Below are 26,866 nucleotides of genomic sequence, written 5' to 3'. Positions count from 1 at the left end.
AGCACAAAGTGGGTGGCTTCAAACAACACAGGCTTATTCATTCAGAGTTCTTGAGACCAGACGCTCACAATCAAGGCATCATCAGGCCTGCACTCCTGCTAGAGGCTCTGGGGAAGAAGCTTTCCTTTGCCTCTTCCTGTTTCTGGTGGCTGCTCGCATTCCTTTGCTTGCGGCTGCACCACTCGGATTCCCGCATTCGTAGCCACACTGCCTCCTCGTCTGTAGGTGTTCTCCTCTGTGTGATTTTTATAAAGGCATGTGTGATTACATGCAGGGCCCATCCAGATCATCCTGGGTCAGCTCCTCCTCTCAAACTTCTTACCTTAATCACATCTTGCGCAAGTAATACCTACTCTTTTGCCATCGAAGCTAATGTTCACAGAGTCTCAGGATTATGACATGGACGTATCTTTTGCGGGGTCACCATTCAACCCATTACAGTAAGTTTCTTCAAATACCTTTTTGATTATTTGATCCTTGGCTGTGGAATCATGTTTAAGATGGAGTTTGATGCTTGGTGCACAGGGACTAGGGCGAGAGGCTAGAGAACTGGGGGATTTTAGCAGGGCTGTCGGGTAGCTTGCCAGTTTTTTTGTAGGGGAGGATTCCCAGAAGTTTGTGTTGATTGGATTTTTTTCCTTAGGTTGTTCAGTTTCTACAGATAAGGATCTTCAGTTTCTTGCATGGGGATAATAAGGCAGCTGTGTTGTATCCTGGACTGGGTGTGTGAGCGTGGATGCGAATCTTTACCTAACCCCTTTTCAGTATGATGTCACAGGTGTCTTCCTCCATTCTTGGTGTCCCTGAGTCTATCTAGAACCTTTTCTGCTGCCTTCTCCAAAGAATAATCCGTCTTCTCCAAAGAGCGTGGGAGTGGAATTGTTGGACTGCTAGAGGTGGGGGGTGGACAGGAGGTTGAACTTCTTAAACCAACTCCCTGCTACCAGCCCCACCTGCCATTTCCTTCCTGCTTCCTTGAGACTTCACTATTCCCGCTGTTTTGGTCTGTGAGATGCAAACCTGTTCCTCTTCAGGCACTTGATCCGACCTCCCTCCTCTCAGCACAGTCACATGCCAGCTTCATCTTCTGCGGTCTGGGGTTACTGAGGTCTTTTGGTTTTATCGAGGGTGGTGTTTATGTTTCTGTTTTTCGTTCTCCTTTCAGTTTTGGGTGACATTTCAAAAGAGCTAGAAAACCTTTTTAAATAATAAAGACTGTAATCTTTTGTAATGTATGTTTCAAATATTTTCCTACTAGTCACTTGATCCATCATTTTTAAATATAGCTTTTTTAATGTACAAAAGTTGAAAACTAGTATTTAGTCATAGCTATTGATCATATCCTGGAAGACTTTTGTCTTCGATGTGAATTTTTAGCTTTCCCCATTGCTTAATCATATCCTTATTCACTTATAATTTCATTTTGTCTTGTTATGTTTACAACATTAATTTTTTTTTTTTGAGACAGAGTCTTACTGCAATGCCCAGGCTGGAGTGCAATGGCACGATCTTGGCTTACTGCAACCTCTGCCTCCCAGGTTCAAGCAATTCTCCTGCCCTAGCCTCCCAAGTGGCCAGGACTACAGGCACATGCCACCAAGCCCAGCTGATATTTTATTTTCACTAGAGATGGATTTTCACCATATTGGCCAGGCTGTTCTCGAACTCCTGACCTCAAGTGATCTGCCCACCTGGGCCCCCCAAAGTGCCTCAGCCTCCTAAGAGTGCTGGGATTGCAGGCGTGAGCCACCGTGCCAATCCAACTTTAATATACTCAGAATCACTTAGCATCAAGTATTTTTATTATTTTTCTCCACTCCCCTGACACCCTGCCCCATTTTCATTTATTTTCTCTCAAGTGATGAACTTCCATAGAGATGTTGGTTTTAATGAGAAAAGTAGGAGATGACAGACACAGCACAGAGGCAGGGCAAGCTTTATTTATTGTTAATTTCCCTATTCTGGTAATCCCTTGCCTCAGAAAAAACCCAAATCTCTTTTACTTTCTTGACAAAAATTAGTAAGTTTCTCTCTGAAGCAATTGTACTCAGTTTCCTTATGAGTGTTAGTTCTAGAGAGGCCAAGGTCCCCTGTTCCTTAACCAGACTGTCAGGCTTCTGCATCATAGATAAGCAAGCCAGCCCCAAACTACTGACCTGGACAATGACTGGAAGGACTTGGGCAAATTTCTCCATCTTAAAGGAGAATGATTTCTTAATCAGGGCACTGCCATGTTTGTTTAAGAAATTTGCCATGTGTGTTACTTTTATTTTTATTATTAAAAACTCATGAGGCAGGGTGCTGTGGCTCATCCCTGTAATCCCTGAGCTTTGGGAGGGCGAGGCAGGTGGGCCACCTGAGGTCAGGAGTTCCAGACCAGCCTAGCCAACATGATGAAACCCTGTCTCTACTAAACACACAAAAAATTAGACGAGTGTGGTGGTGCGCACCTGTGAGTGGACATCCTGCTTTGTTGATGATGAAGTTATTTCTTTCTGTTTCTTAGTTTTCCTTCTAACTGTTAGGCCCCTCTGCTGTAGTACTGCTGAGGTCTGCTCCAGACCCTGCTTGCCTGGGGATCACCTGCAGCGGCTGCAGAACAGTAAGGGTTGCTGCCAGTTTCTTCTTCTGCTATCTTTGTCCCAGAAGGATACCTGCCAGATGTCAGTCTGAGCTCTCCTTTATGAGGTGACTCTTTGGATATGTGGGGGTCAGGGAGCTGCTTGAGGAGACAGTCTGTCCTTTATAGGAGCTCAAGTGCTGAGCTGTGAGCTCCCTTGTTTCATTCAGAGTTGCTGGGCAGTACATTTAAGTCTGCTGCAGGAGAACTCATAACAGTCTTTTTTTTCCCAGGTGCTCTGTCCTGGGAAGGTAGGGCTTTATTTATAAGTTTCTGTCATGCTGCTGCCTTTTTTCAGGGCTGCCCTGCCCAGCAAGAAGGCAGCCTAGTCACTGTCTGCTTGTAGAGGCTTTGCTGAGCTGCTGTGGGCTCTGCCCAGCTGCCATGTAAACTTCCCTGCAGTCCTGTTTATAGGGGTATGGTTAGAACTGCCTCGGCAATGGTGGCCCACTTCCATAATGGCGAACTCTCTCCATAATGACAGACTGCCTTGGCAATAGCAGGCTGCCTCTGTAATAGCGGGCTGCCTCAGCAAAGGTGGACTGCCTCAGCAATGGCAGACTACCTCAGTAGTGGTGGACTGCCTTGGTAATGGCGGATGCCCCTCCCCCATAGAGCAGGACTGTCCCGGATTCAGCTGTGCTTGCTGTGAAACTCTCAATCCTGAGCATTTCAGATTGCTGCTCTTTGTGGGGATGGGACCGGCCGTGCCTGATCACCTGGCTCCCTGCCTCAGACCCCTTTTATTTCAGTTAAACGGGTGACTCTGTCTTCCAGGCATTCCAGTCACCAGTTGAAATGGTGCCTGGATTGCGCTGGGGGCTCGTGGCACTTTTTCACCTGGGAATCTCCTGGCCTGGCTTCCTGTTTCAGTCCCCTTTTTTTCAGTTGAATGGGGGACTTTGTCTCCCAGGCGTTCCAGTCGCCAGTTGAAAAAGCACCGGGATTTGTGTGAGATTTTGTGAAGAGACCCACTGCACTGGCTGAAACAGCCACACTGGAGGTGCTTTCCTGCCCAGAATCTCCTGGCCTGGCTCCCTGTTTCAGTCCCCTCTTTATCAGTTGAATGGCGACTCTGTCTCCCAGGTGCTCCAGTCACCAGCTGAAATGGTGCCCGGACCCATGTGAGTTGTTTTTGTGCGAAGACCTGCCGCGCCTGCTGAAACAGCCATGCCAGCTGAAACAGCCGCGTTGGAGACCCATGGCGCTCCTCTGCCTGGGGAATCTCCTGGTCTGTGGGCAATAAAAATCCACCGGGAAATGCCGCGACCACTCACCCTCCGTGCTCTTGCTGGGAGCTACAATCCTGAGCTGCTCTTACTCGGCCATCTTGGATCTACTGGTGTACACCTGTAATCCCAGCTACTCAGGAGACTGAGGCAGGAAAATCGCTTGAACCTGGGAGGTGGAGGTTACAGCGAGGCACCGCACTCCAGCCTGGGTGACAGAGTAAGACTCCGTCTCAAGAAAAAAAAAAAACAAAAACTGCTCAAGACCCCAACAGAAATTACTTGGTCTCCTTCCAGGGGACACTAAGAAGCCCAGTCCTTGCCTCCAGGGTGGGAAAAGCTGGCTCTTGCATTATCATCCATTCTCCCCCGTCTCCTGTTTCAGTATAAACTTTCTGCCTAGACTCTTGAGAATTCTGACTTTTGAGGCTGAAAGGGCTAGGTTCTTGCCACTAACTGGTATTTCTTTCAAAACCTCTTTTCTAGTGTAAGTTCTGAAAGCCTATTTAGAAACTCAGAAGCCAAGAGTGATCTTCTTTTGTCTGCTCTCTCACGCTCTCCTGAGTAAGCCTGTACTCAGTTGCTGCCTATGGCCCCTGAAGTACAGGAAGTGGGGTGCGGGGTTTTAATCGTAATGAAAACCCATATTGCTACCAGAATCTGACTTTAACTGCTCCTAACAGCCATAAGTTACTAAGCATGTTCTAAGTGCAAGGAGATTTGTGAGAATCTGTGAGGAGAAAATAAAGATTATAAATGTGGAGTACAGATCACACTTATGTAGCAACTTTGTCTCCTCCATATCTCATTTGATGTTGACGATGACTCTGTGGGTTAGCAGGCTGGGTAGTACCCTCACAATCAGCCTGCAAGGTGGGTTTTAGGTTCTCAGCACTTTCCAAAGGAGAAAACTGGCTGAGAGAGAGACGGGTGGGGGTGGGGTGGAATTCAGCTCATCATGTGGTGGAGCTATGGGTGGGGTTCTGCAAGAAAACCCAGAACCTCCAACTCCATCTATCCACTGTCCGCCACTATCCCTGAAAGATTCTCAATGAGCCTCCAGCCCACTGGACAAACCAAGTAGAGCCCAAGGCAGAAAGGAGGGGACATTGACTTGGATGTCATGGAATGGGTGGCAGTAGGATGGGGAAAAAAGCATTCCAGGCAGAGAGAACCTGGAATACTTGTTTCAGCCTTCCACACCCGCGGCTGCCTGCATTCACAGGCTTGCTTCTCAGCGCTTGGCTTCTGCTTCCACACCTGCCCCCATGCCCTCCACACACATACCCCACACCCTGAGCATCAACCATGTTCCAGATACAATCATTCCACCTCGTCTTTACAACGGTGTTTCTCCCTGGTCTTTACCTTGTCGCTGGGCTGAATCACTGTGCCCCAGCCATACCACCTGCCCCTTGAATATGTGGCTCACACGTACTGCCCGTTGTGCTCTGCTAGCCTGCTGGGGCCACCACTGTCGCCTCTGGAAACTCAGGGGATGTTTACTGCTTGAATCTTGACTACGCTGGCCACATTGTGGGTCTTTTCCCTCTGATTCCACTTCTGAGGTCAGTCCACTTCCACAGTTGCCTCAGCCCCCACACCTGCCCTGCCTTAGTGACAGGTCTTTTGCAGGTCTTAGTTCCTCCCCTTTCTGCCCACTCCATGAGGCTTCCAGGAACCAGCAGATTTCTCAGCCAAATCTAGAGCAAGGACTGAAAGGAGGGAGCAGAGGACGTCCTTCCTGGGGGCTGTGGGGCACGCTGCCATAGGATTGAGACTAGAGCGTTGGCTGGGAGAGGGGAAGAGACATAAGGAGGGAAGATTGGGATCAAAGGTAATTCACAATTTCTTAGCATGAAGACCCCTTTTAAACACCAATACAGACCTCACAGGAGAGGAGCTTTACTTTTACTATCTATTGCCAGAGAAGAAAAGTGTTGACAAAAATTTACAATTGGCCAGGCACAGTGGCTCACACCCATAATCCCAGCACTTTGGGAGGCCAAGGCAGGTGGATCCCTTGAGGCCAGGAGTTTGAGACCAGCCTGGCCAATATGGCAAAATCCTGTTTCTACTAAAAATATTACACAAAAATTAGCTGGGCATGGTGGTGCGAGCCTGTAATCCCAGCTACTTGGGAGGCTGAGGCACGAGAATTGCTTAACCCAGGAAGTGGAGGCTGCAGTGAGCCAAGATCACAGCATGCACTCCAGCCTGAGTGACAGAGCAAGATTCTGTCTCAAAAAAAAAAAAATTACAATGAATTCAGAAAAACTTTGAAATAAATTTAAATTTTATTAATCTCATCAACTTGCCCTTCACACACGCTGATTTGTCAGAGCTGAAGGTGAGAATATCAATGTCCTTATAGAACCTTTGCAATAACTCCAAGGCCACTTGGACACCATGATCCGTGGAACTGCTGATGTAAACTAAAATGGGATTTCAGTGATCCTGAAGTGGATTTGAAGGCACCTTGTGGGAGACGTGGAGTCACATGGGTGAAGCCCCCTAGGACCTCAGGTTTTGGAGAACATCAGGGAGAAGCAGAGGACAGTGGAGGTGAGGAGCAGGCAGTGCGTTCTCTTGGAGGCAGACGCTTCTCAAGTGTTTCCTTTGTTTGTATTTTTAGCCTCCCCATCTGAGAGTCAGGTGCCTGGCTGCAACCTTTTGCTCACATGTCCCCCCAAACAGGAAGTTGGCTGTCTTTCGCCATTATCTGTCATCTCGCAGCTCTAACAAACAAGTTCGTGTGTCATCGGGACAGGCCGAGACAGAAAACTTAGTCTTGAACAAACTTGAATGTGAAACAGCAAAAGCATAGTCTGTAATCCCAGCACTATGGGAGGCCGAGGCAGGCGGACCACGAGGTCAGGAGATTGAGACCATCCTGGCCAAAATGGTGAAATCTCGTCTCTACTAAAAATACAAAAATTAGCTGGGTGTGGTGGCACGCGCCTGTGATCCCAGCTACTTGGGAGGCTGAGGCAGGAAAATTGCTTGAACCAGGGAGTCGGAGGTTGCAGTGAGCCGAGATTGCACCACTGCACTCCAGCCTAGCAACACAGCAACACTCCATCTTAAAAAAAAAAAAAAAATCCATTTCTGGTTCCCACAATTGCCATGCACATCAACAATTTCCCAGCCATTTGTTGGGATGACGTGATGCTGCCCGACACCCCTCACACTCAGAAGTGTTTATTAAAATATATTTTGGGAGAATTTTGGCAACTTGGAGATCCCCCACCTACCCTTGTCCTCATAAAGCCTCTTCAGACCCCCTGGCATTCTGTTAGCTCAACAATGCAGCAAGTTACAAAGGCAGTGCGATGCTGACTGGAGCATCCCCCGTGCCACCTCCTACCAGTGCGAACGTGCACAGCTCTTCACATTCTTTATTCGTGCTTCTCTACAAATGCTAATTCTAACACCTTCCCTTTTTTACCTGTTAAATAAAATAGACTTGTTAAAAATAAAATGTTAGGTGAAATCAGGAATGGGAACGTGTCTAGCACAGATGTTGGTACCCGGTAGGCGATACATATGTCCTTCCTCTGTCTCTCTCTTCTTTTGCCAGGCTCTGTGCTAGATGCTGCTAGCATTATTATTGTGAAATAAATACACAAGTATGACCTAGAAGCTGCTTTGAGATGCTTGTCTCAGCTGACCATAGTACACGACGGAAATGCTCTGGGTGCTCCACAAATGGGGCAAATGAGGTCCCCAGTGGAGCACAGAGAAGAGGGATTCCATGTTAGAATCACTAGGAGAAGCCATCAAGGACTCCTTGGAGAAGGCGAGGAGACGGGTGTGAACGTAGCTGGGTTTCTGTCGGGGAGAGTCCTGGTGAGGACTGACAGCCAGACTGTGGGAGATGGAAGGGTGGGAGTGGGACCGTCCCTGGTTTCAGGTGGTGGAATCCCTGGCCTTGGGTGCGCAGCCTTTGTCTCCGCTGTTCCGTCGCACTCCGTGTTGTATCACTTGGTTAGCATCTGCTGCCTCCACTAGTCTGCCGGCTTCAGTGAGCACAGGCACTTTGTCTCTGCTCACCTCTGTACTCCCAGCACTAGTTGGAAGCCGCCTATGTAATATTAATAGATGCTCGCAGCCATAAAATGAATGAGTTCATGTCCTTTACAGGGACATGGATGAAGCTGGAAACCATCATTCTCAGCAAACTAACACAGGAACAGAAAACCAAACACCGCATGTTCTCACTCAGAAGTGGGAGCTGAACCATGAGAACTCATGGACACAGGGAGGGGAACAACACACACCAGGGCCTGTCCAGGGGTGGGGGGGCAAGGGGAGGGAGAGCATTAGAACAAACACCTAATGCCTTTGGGACTTAAAATCTAAATGATGGGTTGATAGGTGCAGCAGACCACCATGGCACATGTATACCTAGGTAACAAACCAGCACCTTCTGCCTGCACGTGTATTCCAGAACATGACGTAAAATAAAAAAGGACACATGCTTGATTCACATTTGGTCCATACACAGGTGGCTGGAGGGTCAGCTGACAGGTGGAGAGAAGAGAGACGAGTTTGGGTCAGTGCTTCTGACAAACGTGAGCCTCAGGACTTGATTGGATTCTCCTCTGTGGTTTTCCTTCTTTGCTCATCAATAGTCATCAAGCAGAACTAGGAATTGGCTGGTCCTTTCTGTGCCGGGGCAGATCAGGTCATCTGAGCTACCCAGTGCAAATGACATTTGGCGTCTGGCAAGCCTTTGGCCGCCACACGCGTTATTCGACCTGAAGCAGCTTGAACAATAGTATAAAAAACCTGCGTTTTTGGAATCAGAGATGACTGGTTCAAACTTTAGTTCTATCTTTGATTAACTGTAAGTCTCTGAGGAGATTAGTCCTCTGGCTCTGGCTTCCTCAGGGATCATAAGAAACTCCTCTTTCACGGTGTTGCGGTGGGAATCAAGTAACTCTTAGTGTGTAGAGTCTGGCCTACAGTTAGTGCTTAGTTTTTACCTTTTATTTTTTCATTGTGTCCTTTAAAATCACAATAAAGTGTTTATTTTATGTATTTTTTTCCTGAGTTTACAATGTTCATGCTCAAGTTTAAAGCTTGGTCATACAGTAAACTCACAGTTAAAAACTTTATAACAACTGCTAGCATTTTGTATGTTACCTTCTCGTATTCTCTCTATAAATGAGAAAATTGGATGGGAATTACAGGTGTGAGCCACTGTGCCTGGCCTCTGTGACTTTATTCTATTGTTTATAAAAATAGGATCATAATGTACATATGATTTGTGAAGTGCTTTTCTCATTTTATCCACAAATATTTCAGTTGTGTGTCAAAAGATAAAGATTCTTAAACACAAACATAAAACCATTATTGCACCTAAAATGAATAATAAACATTTCATTATCACCAACATAGGCAAGATCACTGTTATCAGGTCTTGTGCGGGCTCCCAGAGATAGTCTAAGTACCTAGACATATCTATTCAGTTTTTCCCTCATGCAAACGCTGGCACGATGGTCGTGGCATTTTGCACTGGGGGCTACCATTGAAGTGAGTTTCCTTTCAGCTCGCATAGACGTCTCTGTGAACAGGGCCAGATAGGGCTCTGGTGTCCGGTTCGGAGGGCTCAAGGGGCTTGGGCTTGATTGCATGTTTTTACTCTTTGAACTGAAAAATCTGCTAACGACCAAGCAGGTGTTAGCAGCCTCAGTCTCAACCGTTTCCATGGTTGCTCATGCGAAGAGCAGAGCTGCCGGCGGTAGAGGCCAGCAGACATGGGCTCTGAGGCAGAATTCGGGCCTTCTCCAACTTTGCATTGACCCTCTAAGAAATGCTTTTATTATTTATTTATTTATTTTTGAGATGGAGTTTCACTCTTGTCACCCAGGCTGGAGTGGAATGGCGTGATCTTGGCTCACCGCAACTTCCACCTCCCAGATTCAAGCAATTTTCCTGCCTCAGCCTCCTAAGTAGCTGGGATTTCAGGCACCTGCCACCACACCCAGCTAATTTTTTGTATTTTTCGTAGAGACGGGTTTCTCCATGTTGGTCAGGCTGGTCTTGAACTCCCAACCTCAGGTGATCTGCCTGCCTTGGCCTCCCAAAGAGTTGGGATTATAGGCATGAGCCACTGTACCCAGCCAGAGAAATGCTTTTTAAACTGTCAATTCTATGTGGTCTGACACAGAAAATATTTTGCAATAGAGATTGATCCAAAAAGTCAGGGATGTGTTCCCTGGCATGCTCTGGAGTAAAGTCCAGAGCCTGGGTCACCTTGGTCCACTCTTAGAACCAGTCCTGCCCACCCTCAACCTTCAGGCTCCATAGCCCCACTCCCCCCCAGCTCCTGCCATCCCTCCCCAGTTAGGTCTGTACCATCCCTACTCTCACCAGAACCTGCCTTCAGAAGGCCTCCCCCACCAGGTCGTGCCTCCTTAGCCTCCCTTTTCCTCTCCTCCCATTAATCGATCAATCCATGTGCACCAAGAACTTGACCCTATAAGGAGTCCAGTCGACAGGGAAGGGAGCTAGGGGGCTGAACTGTTCAAAGCTAAGCTCTAGAGAACAACAAATAAGAATGAACCAATGCATTGGAGACACCTCATCTTTAAAATGGATATTAAAAAATACAATGCATATAACAGTGCTTTGTCATCTGTAAAGTGCTGTACAAGCATAAGGGACTTGAATTTTTTTTTTTTTTTTTTTTGAGACGGAGTCTTGCTCTGTCACCAGGCTGCAGTGCAGTGGCACAGTCTCGGCTCACTGCAACCTCCACATCCTGGGCTCAAGTGATTCTTCTGCCTCAGCCTCCCGAGTAGCTGGGACCACAGGCATGTGCCACCACGCCCGGCTAATTTTTTTGTATTTTTAGTAGAGACGGGTTTTCACCGTGTTGGCCAGGATGGTCTTGATCTCTTGACCTCATGAACCACCCAGCCTGGCTGGGACTTGAATTTTTATGAGAATGCTGATAACTTAAAAATGGGATCTGACAGCTAATCAATAATTTTATAAATTAATTTTTAATGACAAAAGTGGTACTTACTCATCTTAGAGTATATAAATAAAATATATAAATAAACCAAACTAGAAAAATTCTCATAGTCTTATTAGTGTGTTGTACCTTCTGCTATCTGTATAGTATATTCCCTGTCTATCCCATGATACCTGTTTCTCTTGGAGAACTGTGGTTCCCTTGATGACAAATTTTGCCATGTAACTTACTCTGGATGGTTTTGCATAAATGAATGTAGCATGTGCCCCATCTGAGCAGAAGTTTTAAAAGCCTTTGTGTGGTTCTGCCATCTTTTTCCCCCTTCTGTCATGAGACCAGCATATCTCAGGTAAGGGCTTTTCCACATTCCTGGGCCCTGGAATGAAGAGCCCTGGGAAGAACACACATGGTGTTTTCCACAGTCTGGATTTTGCTGATCGTGTTCCCATGGCATCATTTAGCAGGTTCCTTTCCTCTGTATTTCCCATAAATTGCTGATTAAATGTAGCGTCTTAATCAGATCCAATGAACAGATTTTAAAACTCAATACATTATAAACATTTTCCATTTCATTTAATATTCTCCTACCATGTGTTTTTTAAGTGTCTATGGCGCTGTCGACTGTATGAACGTATTACATGTGAGAGAGAAGCATTTATTGTTGTAAGCCCCTGAGATGTGGGGGTTGCTACTACAGAATAATTTGCCTTAAGATACCTGATAACCTATATCCTTTAGTATTTTTTCTATGACTTTATTCTGTATGTTTTCTTTATAAAAACAGAATCCTCATGTACATACGATTTGCAAAGTGTTTTTCTCATCTTATCTGCAAATATTTCTGTTATATCTCTAATAAGGATTCTTCTTAAACATAAACATGAAACCATTATTGCACCTAAAATGAATAATTGTTGCATTATCACCAAATATTAGTCATTGTATACATTTCTCCAACTTTAAAAAAATATATATATATAGCTTGAATCAGGAATCCAAATAAAATCTGTACTTTGCAATGGGTTGACGTGTCTTAAATCTCTTTTTATCTTTAGGTTCTCCTTCTCCTCTCTCTCTTTTTTCCCCCTTGTAATGTTTTGTTGAAGAAACTGACCAAGTTGTTCTGTCGAGTTTTCCAGTCTGGATTTTGCTGATTGTGTTGCCATGGCGTCATTTAGCAGGCTCCTCTTTCCCCTGTATTTCCCAAAAATTGCTGATTAAATGTAGAGGCTTAATCAGATCCAATAAACGGATTTTAAAACTCAATACATTATGAACATTTTCCATTTTGTTTAATATTCTCCTACAACATGCGTTGAAGTAACTGTAGAGCTGTCAACCGTATGAATGTATTACATGTATTTCAGTACTGTTGGACAAATGTTGTTTCCCATTTTTGGCTACTACACCCAACTCACTGATAAACCTCTTGTGGACTCATCGTTTTCTGCCTCCTTTCTGCCCTTTCTATTCCATCAGTTTCTGCGGATGGTGGATGCCTGTGCCAGCTTCCTCACTGAAGCCTTGAACCCAGAAAACTGTGTTGGAATACTGAGGCTGGCTGATACACACTCGTTGGACACTCTAAAGAAGCAGGTTCAGAGTTACATTGTTCAAAACTTTGTGCAGATTCTGAACTCTGAGGAGTTCCTTGACCTACCCGTGGACACTCTGCACCACATCTTGAAGAGTGATGACCTTTACGTGACTGAGGAGGCTCAGGTATTTGAGACTGTGATGAGCTGGGTCCGGCACAAGCCATCAGAACGACTCTGCTCACTCCCCTACGTCCTTGAGAACGTGCGCTTACCGCTTCTGGACCCATGGTACTTTGTGGAGACAGTAGAAGCAGATCCTCTCATCAGGCAGTGTCCAGAGGTCTTCCCGCTGCTCCAGGAAGCCAGGATGTACCACCTTTCTGGCAATGAGGTGAGTCAAAGATAAGGGGTGCTATATTTAACCAGCGAAGTGAGGAATTAGCTAGGGACTCATAGAGATGCAAGCAAAGTGGATTCAAAAGTCCTTAGGGCATTAAGGAGAAAACACTGCCCTGCTCATTGATGAGTCAGGCAGTTCCAGAATCCCTGATTCCCGATCTGTGAGTCCGATCCCATGTGTTCAGACAGTTACTGAGAGGATTAGGTGAGATGTAGAAATCACTCATCACCACGCCTGGCCCATGCTTCCTCTTCCCAGTTGTTGAAGGGTGGGAGGTTGGGGGCCACACTGCACACACAAATAAGAACATGCCCTGGGCCAGGTGCGGTGGCTCACGCCTGTAATCCCAGCACTTTGGGAGGCCGAGGGAGGTGGATCACAAGGTGAAGAGATTGAGACCATCCTGGCCAACATGGTGAAACCCCATCTCTACTAAAAATACAAAAAATTAGCTGGCCATGAAGGTGCGTGCCTATAGTCCCAGCTACGGCTACTCGGGAGGCTGAGGCAAGAGAATTGCTTGAACCTGGGAGGAGGATGCAGTGAGCCAAGATCGCATCACTGAACTCCAGCTTGCTGACAGAGTGAGATCCCATCTCCAAACAAACAAAACAAAACAAAAACAAGAACGTACCCTGTCTAGTCACTATTCCATGGGGGTCTGCTCGTCCTTGCCCACTCTGATGAAAACTTGCATCTCTTGGATTTGGACTCTCATCATCTAAATTTCTGGAAATTTCTCAAAACTCATCTCCCTGCCCCACGTCTAGCCTCTCTCCAATTTATTCACCAGCTGGAATATCTGAAACCCAAGTCTGATCCTCCTGCTCCTGGGCTTGCTTTCTTCACTGGCTCCCCATCACCTTCAGGATAAAGCCCATACTTCCTGCTGGTGTTCCCAGAGCCTGGTCTTGCCTCATTAACCTCCCGCCTGCTTCTTCAGCATCCTCTCCCCCTCCCGCTTCTGCTGCAGTCCTAATGCCCTGCTTGGGGTTCCCCAAAGTAGATGTGCTTTTTCTGCCTCCAGGTCAATACGAGTGTTGTTCAAATGCTTTTCTCCTCTTCTTCATCTAGCTGACTTCTACTACTTCAAAACCCAGTCCACGCATCACTTTCTCCAGAGACTTTTCCATTTATTTATTTATTTTAGATAAGGTCTTGCTCTGTTGCCCAGGCTGAAATATAGTGGTACAATCACTGCTCACTGCAGCCTTGACCTCCCAGGCTTAAGCAAGCCTCCCACCTGAGCCATCCAAGTAGCTGGGACTATAGGCATGCACTACCACACCCGGCTAATTTCTAAATTTTTTGTGGAGACAAGGTCTCACTATGTTGCCCAGGCAGGTCTTGAACTCCTGAGCTTAAGTGATCTTCCCACCTCAGCTCCCAAAGTGCTAGGGTTGCAGTTGTGAGCCCCACACCCAGCCACTCTCCATGTTTTCACAGCACTTGGTGCATTGCTCTATCAAGCACCAATTGCTGCACGATAACCATTTGAAGTTATCATCTGTAAATATCTCTAGACTGGGAGCTTGTTATAGCAGGAAATAAGTCTTATTACACTTTTCATCTCCAGATCTTAGGAGAGTTCTAATACTGCTATACAGTGAATCAGTAATTGGCAAATGCTTGTTGAATGATTAAATGGGTACTACGAATGGTGAATAAACATATCATTTGGATCTACCTGGTTCTCCTTAACAATTCTTGAAGATTTTTATTCAGAACTTCATAAAGACAAGTACGAATTTAGTGGAGAGGAAGTAATGATATAGGAACATCTTGTTAACAGTGTGTACACATGAACACTCATGCCTCACTATGCAGTGGTTCTGGGATTCGGTACCAAGCCTCCTTCATTAGGCCATTGGTAGAAGCCTCAGCCAAATGTGGCCCAGGGATTGTCTGAGTTTCTTTTGGAGCTTCTCCCTTTTTCTGTGTGTTCTTTTCTAATTTTTTTGGTTGTCTTTAGAGGCACTGTTCATTCATTCACTCTGCAAACATACCCTTAAATGTGTAGTAGAATTTGCCACAGCCTGGTGTTTTCTTTGTGGAAAGTTTTAAAACTTTAATGAATATTTATTTAACAGATATAGGACTATTTAGGATCTCTGTTTCTTCTAGCATGAACTTTGATAGCACCATTTATTTACAGTGTAACCTCAGGCAATTACTTAGCTACTCTAAGGCCCAGTTCTGATCTGTAACATGGGATAATAATACCTACCAACTGACAGAACTGTTTTGAGAATTAAGTAATGAATGGAATGCTCAGTACAGTGTCTGGTGCATGCTAAGTGTCCCACAAGTGGAAGCTATTGTCATTGCCATTGGATCCTTTATCGTTGCTTCATCTCTCACAATCATTTTTCTTCTCTGGGGCTAAAATCAGTCTTTTCAGTGTGTCCCAGGATTTTGCAGCCTTATTTTCCCAAATCCTTCTCGAGGTGATGTCTCATCCTCATTTTATAATTTGGGCAACTGAACCAACCAACCAATGACCAAGGCCTCCCAGTTGGGGTCTCATTGCCAGTTGATTCCCTGGGAATCCAGTCTGCTCACTGCGGGCATGGCCTTGGGTTGACTCCTGATGGCAGCAGAGTAAGCCTGAACACACTTCTCCCCCTACCCTTTAGTTACCAAACTTTAACCCTCTTGTCTTATCATCATCTTTCTTTTTTAACCTTGCCTGTCCTCTACACGGGTGGTAACAATGGGAAATTTCAGAACACCAAAAGCAAATGTCAATCTCCATTTGATTTGGGAGTGGTAGCTGAAACCTTCATTGAAGAGGTCTTTGGGGACAGAGGAAAGTTGCCTCTTCACTTAATTGCCTCCTACGTTTTCAGACATGAACTTGGTCTATGGCAAAGGTGACTCTGATGTGTGTGATATGGAAAAGGGGGCAGAGGCTCCAGCCCAATGACATCTTTGCTGAAACAATATGATCACTCTGTCCCCTGTACAGGATCTGCAGAGAGTGAGCAGGCACTAGGGTGCAAGTACCTGCTCTGTTTTCAACAATCTGAAAGTAAACTGGTTATGCTTGATTGTTGCATGCAATTCACTGGCAGACACTTCTCTGTCTGCAACAACCTGGCACGTCTCAGACTTCAGACTGACATTTGTTATTGGTTTTTAATTTTAATTATTTAATTTTAATTTTATTTATTTGTTTTTAATATTTTGCCAAATGTAGCTGAACTTACAATGTGGTGATGGTGCCACCACTTGGCAGTTCTGTGGCGCAGAGTTCTAAGGCAGGTCTCATTACCCCATCCAAGCCCATCAGCTAGATGATTGTTATTTATCAATTGCTGCATAACAAATTACCCCCAAACTGAAAAGTTTAAAATAACAAATACTATCTAACAGGCTCTGAGTGTCAGGAATCTAGGAGTGGTTTAGCCCGGTGCTTCTGGTTCAGGGTCCTTTAGGAAGTTGCAGTAAAACTGTTGGCTGGGGCTGCAGTAATCTCAAAGTTCCAGTGGGATTCAAGCTCACTCACTGGACTGTTGGCAGGCATCAGATCTTTGCTGGCTGCTGGTTGGGAGCCTCAGTTTCTTGCCACATGGGCATCTTAACAGCTGGCCTCCCCCAGAACAAATGATCTAAGAAAGACGGCAAGAGTAATCTGGATGCAAGCTGGACGTGCCTGTTATAGCCTCACTTCAGAAGTGATATATCACCACTTCTGCTGTGATCTGTTGATCATAGAGACCGATTCTAGAACAGTGTGGAGGGAACTACACAAAATGTGAATACCAGGAAGCAGGGTCACTGGGGCACAAGATGTGAATACCAGGAAGAAGGGTCACTGCGGGCCATTGTGGGTGCTCACTACCACAATGGTTTAGACTGAGTTACCTCGCTTGCCCATTCATTCACTCCTCCATTCACTTTTTGTTTTATTTTGTTTTTTGAGAGGAAGTTTCGCTCTTATTGCCCAGGCTGGAGTGCAATGGGTGCAACCTCAGCTCACGATAGCCTCTGCCTCCTGGGTTCAAAAGATCCTTCTGCCTCAGCCTCCTGAGTAGGTGGGATTACAGGTGCCCATAACACCCAGCTAATTTTTAAAAGTTTTTAGTAGAGTCAGGCTTTCACCATGGTGGCCAGGCTGGTCTTGAACTCCTGACCTCAGTGATCCACCTGCCTCGACCTCCCAAAGTGCTGGGATTACAGGCATGAGCCACTGCACCCAGCTCATTCACTCATTTAATCAGTGTTTATAGATGTCCACAAGCTCCAGGTACTATTCTTGGTGCTGAGGATCCATTGGAGAAAAAGGACCGTTCCTGCCATCAGGGTCTTACAATAAATTACAATGAAGCATGAACAGTGCCGTTGTGGGGAAACTCAGGGTTATGGGAATGTGTGCAAATAACTCAGGGTTATTAGGAATGGCTTCCTGGAGAAAGGGACATGTTACATGGTAAATTACTCACCATGCCTTAAAGGCTAAGTGGATTGGGGTGGTAGCATGGGGAATTGAGAATAGAATATTATGGGGAGATCCAGGCAGCAGGCAGGAACCCAGGGATTTCAGTCAGCAGGAGGAGAGCCTTTCATTGGTCAGGACCAAGGAACAAGGTGCCAGCCTTGGGGGTCAGAGGTAAGACCATGGCTAGTCCAGTTCTCCTAAGCGGCCTCTCAATCACCCAACAGGTTACTGGGGCAGGAAAGCAGGCATTGCAAATAAGATGGGGGAAGCTTCGGAGTGAAGGCCGAGGCCTGGTACCCAGAACGGAAGAAAGGGTCACAAGGGAATCCATTGTGGGAGGCCCGTGCTGTTTTCAAAGCATTGCCTGCAACACCTAAATCCCCTCTAAAAGAGGACCAGATTGGTGCTGGAGGCTGTGCCTCGGCTGTGGGGCATGGGGTTTAGGGACAGGAACCAGGGCTGATAGCTGGAGAGAAAGTTGCAGAGCAGCCACGCTTGGCTTTGGCGCCATTGCCCAGACCTTGTCCTGCCAGCTTGGTGCTCTCATGGTGCCTCCAGGTTCCCTGACCCCCGCTCCACCCTTCCCCCAGTACCGTTGGCTGTCCACACCCTAGCCCAGTCCATAGTCTGGGCTTTGTCCCCCAGCCACACCCATCCCCACTCTGCTGACCTGTAAGGAATAGCCGCCACAGATGTTATGGCCATGGTCCAGCCTCAAGAACTGAGGATGCAGAATTCACTGTACCAGGCTCCGAGGTACAGAAAGCTGACCAACCGAACAAAGACTGTTACAGCAAAGTCGAGGCTGGGAGTCGGCTGGTCTGATCATTTATGGCTCCAGGTTGCATTCACTACTTGAGGGCTCAGTGTTTGCTACTGTAACCTATTTATCACCACCTGTGATCAATAGAAACGGTGACTGCCTCTCTGCATCCCATCAGCACTCCTATGGAACCTTCACCATGGAGCCCAGGGGGCCAATGGAACCAGGGAAGGGCAGCTCTTCCTTTTATAGCAATATCAAGATGGTACCTGCCACTGCTCCTACAGGCCTGACTGTCTGTTGAGGAGCAAGTATGTGCTGGGTGCTCTGCTCACACCTCCACCTCATGAATGCTCACAATCATCTGGGAGCAGAGAAATGAACAAGCAGTTTACAAAGGTTGTGTTGCTTCTCCAAAGCCACATGGCCATCGGTGATAGGACCCTGGTACCTCTGACTTGCAAGGCTGTGCTCTTTCAGCGGGGTCCAAATGCCCACAGCATGGATGTCTTCACTTGTTGGAAGCTCTGCGAGACCATACACTGTATGTTGGAACCAGTCTTCCTACCTCCCTGGCCACACCCCGATTCCTTCTAGTTCTTGTTTCCTGAGTCTCTGAATGCTCTATGTGTCACTGTCCAGAATGTTTCTTCCAGAAGGCTGACAGGGAGCAAAGTCTGAGATCTCATCAAGAAATTAAAGGCAAGGGGGAAAGTCCAAAATGAAATTCCAGGATTTTAGGTTTCATACCAGACAGGAGAGGAGAGGCAGGAAGTGCCTCTGATGGTATAGACCCTGACCTGTTAAAACAGCAACAAAAACAGGTAACATTTATTGAGCACCTGTTATGTACCAAGCCCTGAGTGAAGCATACTACATACATTATCCCACTTCATCCTGGAAACACACCTACGAGGTACTTATCTCTAATACCGCATGATACAGATGATGAAACCGAGGCTCAGGGAGGTGAAGTCACGTGGTCATGCTGTGGCAGGTGTGGAAATTGGAGCCTGCTCCTATTGGCTTCGTGGCCTGAGCTCTGAAGGACAACATTGTATTGTCCTGCCTTTATGAACCCTTATTGATTTCCAGATCATTTCGGAGCGCACCAAGCCCAGGATGCACGAGTTCCAGTCTGAGGTGTTCATGATCATTGGCGGCTGCACGAAGGATGAACGGTTTGTGGCTGAGGTGACCTGCCTGGACCCCCTGAGGCGCAGCCGCCTGGAGGTGGCCAAGCTCCCACTAACAGAGCACGAGCTGGAGAGTGAGAATAAGAAGTGGGTGGAGTTCGCATGCGTGACACTGAAAAATGAGGTCTACATCTCAGGTAAGCCAGCCCCCAGTAGCACTAATGTATGTTGCTGAGTGGCAGCCAGGTAACCATCCTAGAAGAATGACTGTGACTTGGCGATGATCTGGCTCTGAGTAAGACAGGGTATGGACCAAGGAGCTCAGGTGGTCTTATCTTGAGGGCACATTGCTACTCAATAAACACTAAACTGTAAGCAGCATTGCACTATTGTTTTTCTTTTTTTTTTTTGAGATGGAGTCTTGCTCTGTCCCCCAGGCTGAAGTGCAGTGGTGTGATCCTGACTAGCTGCGACCTCCAACTCCCTGATTCAAACAATTCTGCTGCCTCAGCCTCCCAAGTAGCTGGGATTACAGGCACCTGCCACCATGCCCAGCTAATTTTTGTATTTTTAGTAGAGACAGGTTTCACCTTGTTGGCCAGGCTGATCTTGAACTCCGGACCACAGGAGATCCACCCACCTCGGCCTCCCATAGTGCTGGGATTACAGGTGTAAGCCACCTCGTCCAGCTAGCGTTGTACTATTAATAGAAAACCTGGAGAGGAGGCAGACAAGTCTAGTCCTTCACAGAAAAGGAAGAGGGAAAGTGATCAGGGGTTTATTCAGTGTCTGCTATGGGCATAGGTCCCTGAGCTACACAGTGGGAATTCAGTAATGAGTAAACACATCTGCTCTGCCCCCAAACCGGACCCCTCCCATGTTAATTAGGCTGTAACGGGGTATACTTCAGCAGGACCCAAGGCTTTTTCATTAGGAACATGTTTGCTTAAGTACTGATGGTGACTTTATGCCGCCTTTCCCATTAGACCCGAAGTTTTGTGACCATCAACAGTCTAGCCTCTGTACCTAGCCCTGTGCCTGACTGCAGGGTACATGTCCAGTAAATATTTATTGAGTGACACAGTTTCAACCGTCTTTACTGAGTGGTAGATACGTTTAAACTTAAATAACATTTAATTGTTTGCCTCTCACATCAACTCTGTAAGGTAGGTGTTTTTAAGGTAGGCACAAATGGAGGCTCAGAGGGATTCTCGGACATACCTAAGGTCGCACACTGGTCGGTGTCAGGCGGGACTTCAACCCAAGTTCTAACTCCCATGCTCTCCCCATCACATCAAAAGCCGCCTGGCTCTTCCTGGGACCCTAAGGAAGGAGACAAGCGTCCCTTCCTCTCTCTTAGAGGCTTCTCTGGAATCTGAACTTGTTGTGGGGAAAGGGACATCCCAGACCGTGCTTCCTCCAAAACCAAGGGCGGGTTGTTCTTCCAACGCGTTCATACCATTCATTAGGCTCTAGCTTTCTTTTCATCTTGTAGAAATATTTTTTTAATTGTTGTAGATGATCCAAACAGTACAGAGGAGGTAAAGTAAAACCTGGCAATTCTGTGCCATCACAATGCTATGGGTTTTCATTTCGTACAAAGATTATTTTCTGTTTTCATAGGATAAATACTTCTAGCTGCTGTAACAAATTCTAAGTCTCAGTGAATGAACACAATAGCAGGCAGGGGTCGCGGGGAGGACAGTCAGCTCCACTCAGGCACTCAAAGGTCTAGGGTCCTGCCTTCTCATGACACTGCCTCTTCCTACACATGGCCTCAATTTGGGGATGAGAAAGAAGCCGAGCGAGTTGAGAAGTTACATCTGCGCATAAAAGCCTCAGCCTGGTAGTGCCATCTATTCCGCTCATATTCCACTGGCAAAAACTAGCAACATGATCTCCCTTACCCTCCCCTACCCACTCTGGGCACAGGAGGCTGGGAAATGTAGTTTATCTGTGTGCCCAGGAGGGATCAACAGGTGTGGTCATCAGAGCCAGTCTTTGACACATATACTACACATGTTATTATTATTTTTTTTTTGAGATGGAGTCTTACTCTGTTGTCCAGGCTGGAGTGCAATGGTGTGATCTCGGCTCACTGCAACCTCCACCTCCCAGGTTCACGTGCCTCAGCCTCCTGAGTAGCTGGGATTATAGGCACGTGTCACCATGCCTGACTAATTTTTGTATTTTTGGTAGAGAGGGGGTTTTACCATGTTGGCCAGGTTGGTCTCAAAGTCCTGACTTCAGGTGATCCACCCACCTCACTCTCCCAAAGTGCTGGGATTACTATAGATTGAACCACTGTGCCTGGCCTAATTTTTTTGTATTTTAAGTAGAGATGAGGTTTCACCATGTTAGCCAGGCTGGTCCAGAACTCCTGATCTCAGGTAATCCGCCTGCCTCAGCCTCCCAAAGGGCTGAGATTACAGGCGTCAGCCACTGCACCCGACCCACATGTTATTCTTTTGTCAGAAATGTGTTGTTCACTTTTTAATGATACAAGCAGAACCTGAAAGCATGCTGGTTATACACAGTTAAGTAAACAGAAACTTGCACTTCAGTTAACAATATAATCTAGACCTGCTGGCACGCTGGTTTAATGGACATACATATCGAGTGAGGTAGTCACCACATGCCAAGCACAGCGTCCTGCCAGGCACGTGGTGGGAGCTTCATCACACTGACCGGTATCATCACTACTGACACTCCTTTTACCAGCTATATCGCAGTCTACCAAATGGATGAACCATAATTGTTTCAGCTTTCTTTTAAAAATCTCTTTAAAACATACTGCAGTAGGCATTCTTAGACACATATATTTTTTCATACTTGTGCTGCTACTGGAAAGTTTCCTGGAAGTGGTCATATGTGAACTGGTAATTTCGTATATGTTGCAAAATTGTCCTGCAGAAAAGTCGGACCAATTTACAGTCCAATCAGTGATGAATGGTGGTGCCCATTTTCTTTATCCTTGGTAACGATTTTTATTATTACTCATTTAAATTTTTAATAGACTAGAATGTTTAAATTTACATTCCTAGGTCATCAGTGAGGTTGAGCATGTTTTATATATTTATCAGTTAATTGTATTTATTTTTAAAATTATCTGTTCATACCCTTCAACAGTTTTATCAGATTTTTGTCTTTTTCTTACTAACTTTTTGGAGCTGTTACTATTTATCCTTTGCTATTTGTGTTGTGAATATTTTCTCCTAGACTGTGGTGGTTTTTTAACTTAGTATTTATATAGTTTTCTTTCCTATACAATTCTACGTTTCCTGTTATGCTTAGAAACCCCTCCTAACCCCAAGGTCATTAACATAATCTCCTATACATTCTCCAGTTAATTCTATAGCAGTAACATTTGAATTTTACTTTAAATGTAATGTAAAATAAGTATCTAACTTAATTTTCATCCAAATGAATAACCAATTGTTCTAATAACATTTATTTAATGATCTGTATGTATTTTAGTCTGTTCTGTGCTCTTGTCAGTTTGTCTAGTACCACAATGTTTGTATTATAATAGGGTTTTAGTATATTTTAATATTTAACAAGGAAAGCCTTCTTCTTTGATTTTCTTTTTCAAAAGTTTCTTAGAAATTTTTCGAAACTTAATATTTCCAGTGAAATTTAAAATTATCTCATCAAGTTCCCCCCAAAAGTCCTGAAGGCATTGTGTATATAGATTAACCTAGGGAGGGCTGACATCTTCACAATAATGTGTCTTCTTATTTATGCACACAATATGCTTTCTCAGGTTTTTTTTTTGTCCTAAAATAAAATCATAGGTTTTTTTGTTTTTCTCTTATAAAGGTTGCATACATTTCTTTGAAATTTTATAGTTATTTGATACTTTTTGATGCTACCTAAATGGGATCAGTATCACAGTGTTTTGAATAAATGGAGACCTCTGAAATGTACCCCATGCAAAGAAAAATGGCCAAACTATGTGAACAAAAGATTCTTGGAAGAGGAAGCTCAGCCTCCCTTGTAGTGACAAAAAAAACCAAACTGACATAGTTTTTCTCCGTCAGACTGTTAAAAAAATTTTTTTAAAGACAGAAAACAAAACCACCTCCACCTACAAAAAGTGGGCATGAGGAAAAGTCGACCAGCACAGTTGTGGAGGATGCTTTGGCTACACCTATAAAAGTTCAGGTGCACATGCCTTTGACTTGAAAACCCGCTTCCGGGCTCCATACTAGAGAAACACCCTGACACAGGGCCTGGTCAGCAGTGTTCATTTCTGCACTATTGCACACATGTATGTCTGCAAAGTAAACCTGTGCTTCCAGTAGTTGCTGGTACTCTATGGGAAAATGGAAAAATAGAGCTGTGAAATCGTTGATTAAAATCACAGAAAGTCAGTTTTCCCTTTTGTCTCTTTCCCCAGCTGCTGAATTACATATTTTCTGTTTTTTAAGAGAGCTGTCTTCAAGAAAATATTTACCAGGCCACTCTCAAATGATCTGTTGTGAGCATCTCGTACTTTTCTAACAAATATTAATTTAGAAATAGGGTAAGTCCCACTGATCTTTCTATATAGATCAGAAAGACAAACCAAGAGAATGTTGTACGATTTCTTGGTGATTTTTGCAGGTCCGTATCTTTGCTTTTTTTTTTTAAATAAATAAGTCAACATAGAACTTAAGCTGCCATGTAATTTGCCTTCTGGACAAAGCACACTGTCCCTGCCCAGCCTTACTTCCTGCTCCTTGTGAGCACGAACGCTGAGCCCAGGCTCCCTCGGGCCCCTACCCACCTAGGCTGACTTGGGGCCTGCCCTCTGAAGCCTTCCTGGGACACCGCTCACTTAGCTACCCCTTCTCTGAACTTTGCCTGCACTGAGGTGGCACGCGGCACCGTGTGTTCACAATGCATTTCTCTCTCCCACTGTCCCCCTGCATCTGCCTTGTCTCCCCACTAGACCGCACACGCCTTCAGGGCTGCTTTGATCTCCCCTCAAGGTGAGGCTGGCCTAGGAACCTGGCATTTTTGGACATGCGGGATATTATGGGAGATGCTGTATTTCTGACACATCTGGTGGTTTCTTAAATGCTTTTTATCTCTTGCAGGTGGCAAAGAAACACAGCATGATGTTTGGAAATATAACTCTTCGATCAACAAATGGATTCAGATTGAGTATTTAAACATAGGCCGCTGGAGGCATAAGATGGTGGTGCTGGGTGGTAAGGTCTATGTGATCGGAGGCTTCGACGGCTTACAGAGAATCAACAATGTGGAGACCTATGACCCCTTTCACAACTGCTGGTCAGAGGTAGAGGAAATACTTTCTTTTCTCTTTTCTTTTTTTTTTTTTTGAGAGGGAGTCTCACTCTGTTGCCCAGGCTGGAGTGCAGTGGCACGATCTTGGCTCACTGCAACCTCAAGTGATTCTCCTGTCTCAGCCTCCCGAGTAGCTGGGACCACAGGCGCCCACGACCGCACCCAGCTCATTTTTATATTTTCAGTAGAGATGGGGTTTCACCATGTTGGCCAGACTGGTCTTGATCTCTTGACCTCGTGATCTGCCTGCCTTGGCCTCCCAAAGTGCTTGGATTACAGGCATGAGGTATCGTTGTGCCCAGCCAGGAGATGATTTGTACGACTAACTGTCTGTATTATTACTTCAATGTTTTTTTTTTTTTTTTTTTTTTTTTTCTAAAAAAGCTTGGGAATGTACCCACAGTGGTAGCCAGCTTTCTGATCACATTACTTCCGAGGAGAACATTTCTGGTGGCTCTGAGCTTCCCTCCCCCATACTTTTTGCTGATTAAGTCACAGAAACAATGTCTTCCAGGTGGTGAAGGTCTGTGTGGGCACCTGTCCTAATCCGGCCAGAGCCCCAGATGTGGGCAGAGGCTTACACTGTTGTGCATGGCAGCTCTCTTGGTCTCCATGTCCTGGCCTAGGGTCCTTTCTCCTCAGATGCCTTCTCTCCTATTCTTCTCTACACTGGACACGTGCAGATCACTTTACTACACTATTTGTGAACCCAGAGTTATTCTGTCATGTTAGAAATCATCCCCTCATTATTTTCTCATCCATGAAGAGCCACTTGCAGGCCTGCATGTCAGACTTTAGCAGCACAACCTCAGGTATATATCACACCAGGAAAAGAAAAGCTACCTGATCTCATTTCCAGGTTATTCCCAGTTTCCAATTTTCTTTCTCCTTATCAAATCAGATGTCCGAGCATGTCCCAGCTTAATGGAGAGTACAACCCCATCATTGCAGGCACAAGCAGAGGCAGCCAAGTCACCACATCATCTAGCCAAGACTGTCAGCCTGAAAAGTGCTATATGGATAGCTCTTAGCACTTACAGGGGACCTGCCCAAGATCTCCTCAAAACAAGTCCTATCCCAGAGCTGCTCCATGATGCAAAGTGTCATGTAACTGGGCAAGACGCTCCTTTAGTGTCCAGGGGTTCCCAGGGTAGAAGCACATGTCTGACTTAATCTCAAAAGCTTCAGTGTTGCCCTATAGTGGAAGAGCCCGCTTACCTGTGGCCACCTTAAACCCATATACCAGCTTTTCTTCCTAGACATAAGCATCAAGGAAAATCAATGCTGGTACACAGTAGGCACTCCATAAATATTTTTTGAGTGGACAAGCACATGAATTAATATGAACATGCATGTATAAAAAAATCATTTTCCTGGGCTGGGCGTGGTGGCTCACACCTGTAATCCTGACACTTTGGGAAGCCAAGGCAGCCGGATCACCTGAGATCGGGAGTTAGACTCCAGCCTGATCAACATGGAGAAACCTCGTCTCTACTAAAAATACGAAATTAGCCAGGCGTGGTGGCTCATGCCTGTAGTCCCAGCTACCTGGTAGGCTGAGGCAGGAGAATCGCTTGAACCCAGGAGGTGAAGGTTACAGTGAGCTGAGATTGCCCCATTGCACTCCAGCCTGGGCAACAAGAGCTAAACTCTGTCTCCAAAATAATAATAATAATAATAATAATAATTTTCCTCCAACATTGGCTGACTTCATCTGTATAAACTTATTCTTGCCTATCCTCTTCCTTCCCTGAGAGCTGGACTCTGGGAGAGGCTGGCACATGCCAGCACACAGCTTGCTCTAGATTGTGTGGAGCCTGCAGGGAGGGTGGGAAATACATGCTTTCATTCTCGCTGAGTCTTAAGAGGAGTGAAGCACAGGCGCCTTGTGACTTTAGGCAAAAGCTGCCCAGTTCTGTGTCCTGGAGCTCCGTCCTGCACCCTGGGAGCTACTGCAGCAACCTGGGCATCATGACTGACAGCTGCTTCTTGTGCCTTGTGCCTCCACAGGCCGCGCCCCTCCTTGTCCACGTCAGCTCCTTTGCAGCCACCAGCCATAAGAAGAAGCTCTACGTGATTGGGGGAGGGCCCAATGGGAAACTGGCCACAGACAAGACTCAGTGTTATGACCCTTCAACCAACAAGTGGAATCTGAAGGCGGCCATGCCAGTGGAGGCGAAATGCATCAATGCAGTGAGTTTCCGGGACCGCATCTATGTTGTTGGTGAGTAAGGGCTTCTTCTTTATCTGAATAGCTTAGAGCTGGATTCGTGCCTGGCTGCAGCACAGAAAGGGTGTGTCTCCAGCGCTGGCCACTCACTGCCCCTGGGACCCACTCTGGTTTTCAGAGGAGCCATTAATCTACTGTTTCTATTGGGAAGAGGGTAGACATGGCCTAACCAGAGCTGAGTTTTAGTGGTTAAGAGCGAAGAAGGCAGAAACTGGAGGGATGTCCACCTCTT

The 26,866-nt window shown here is 45.9% G+C and overlaps 1 protein-coding gene and 1 long non-coding RNA gene across 5 annotated transcripts in view; one reads left to right on the top strand and one right to left on the bottom strand.

Annotated features, from left to right (window-relative positions):
• The window catches only part of LOC118147844 (uncharacterized), a 148,755-nt gene that overhangs the window by 75,546 nt on the left and 46,343 nt on the right, over positions 1 to 26,866 (bottom strand). The window contains exon 5 of one of the 3 annotated variants that reach the window (XR_008476915.2): positions 15,935 to 18,776. The exons of the other annotated variants lie outside the window; for them this stretch is intronic. This is a non-coding gene — a long non-coding RNA (uncharacterized LOC118147844). Of the gene's footprint in view, positions 1 to 15,934; positions 18,777 to 26,866 lie in introns of those variants that run through there. 3 annotated transcript variants of the gene reach the window in all.
• KLHL6 (kelch like family member 6) overlaps positions 1 to 26,866 on the top strand; it is a 66,057-nt gene that overhangs the window by 32,016 nt on the left and 7,175 nt on the right. For both annotated transcript variants that reach the window (XM_078350247.1, XM_035275071.3), the window contains exons 3-6: positions 12,314 to 12,763; positions 19,072 to 19,309; positions 24,194 to 24,396; positions 26,415 to 26,628. In XM_078350247.1, the coding sequence (XP_078206373.1) occupies positions 12,314 to 12,763; positions 19,072 to 19,309; positions 24,194 to 24,396; positions 26,415 to 26,628 (1,105 nt within the window). The remainder of the gene's footprint in view (positions 1 to 12,313; positions 12,764 to 19,071; positions 19,310 to 24,193; positions 24,397 to 26,414; positions 26,629 to 26,866) is intronic.

The sequence above is a fragment of the Callithrix jacchus genome, chromosome 15, assembly GCF_049354715.1.
Source record: "Callithrix jacchus isolate 240 chromosome 15, calJac240_pri, whole genome shotgun sequence".
NCBI lineage: Eukaryota > Metazoa > Chordata > Mammalia > Primates > Cebidae > Callithrix > Callithrix jacchus.
This window is presented reverse-complemented; position numbering and strand designations above follow the sequence as displayed.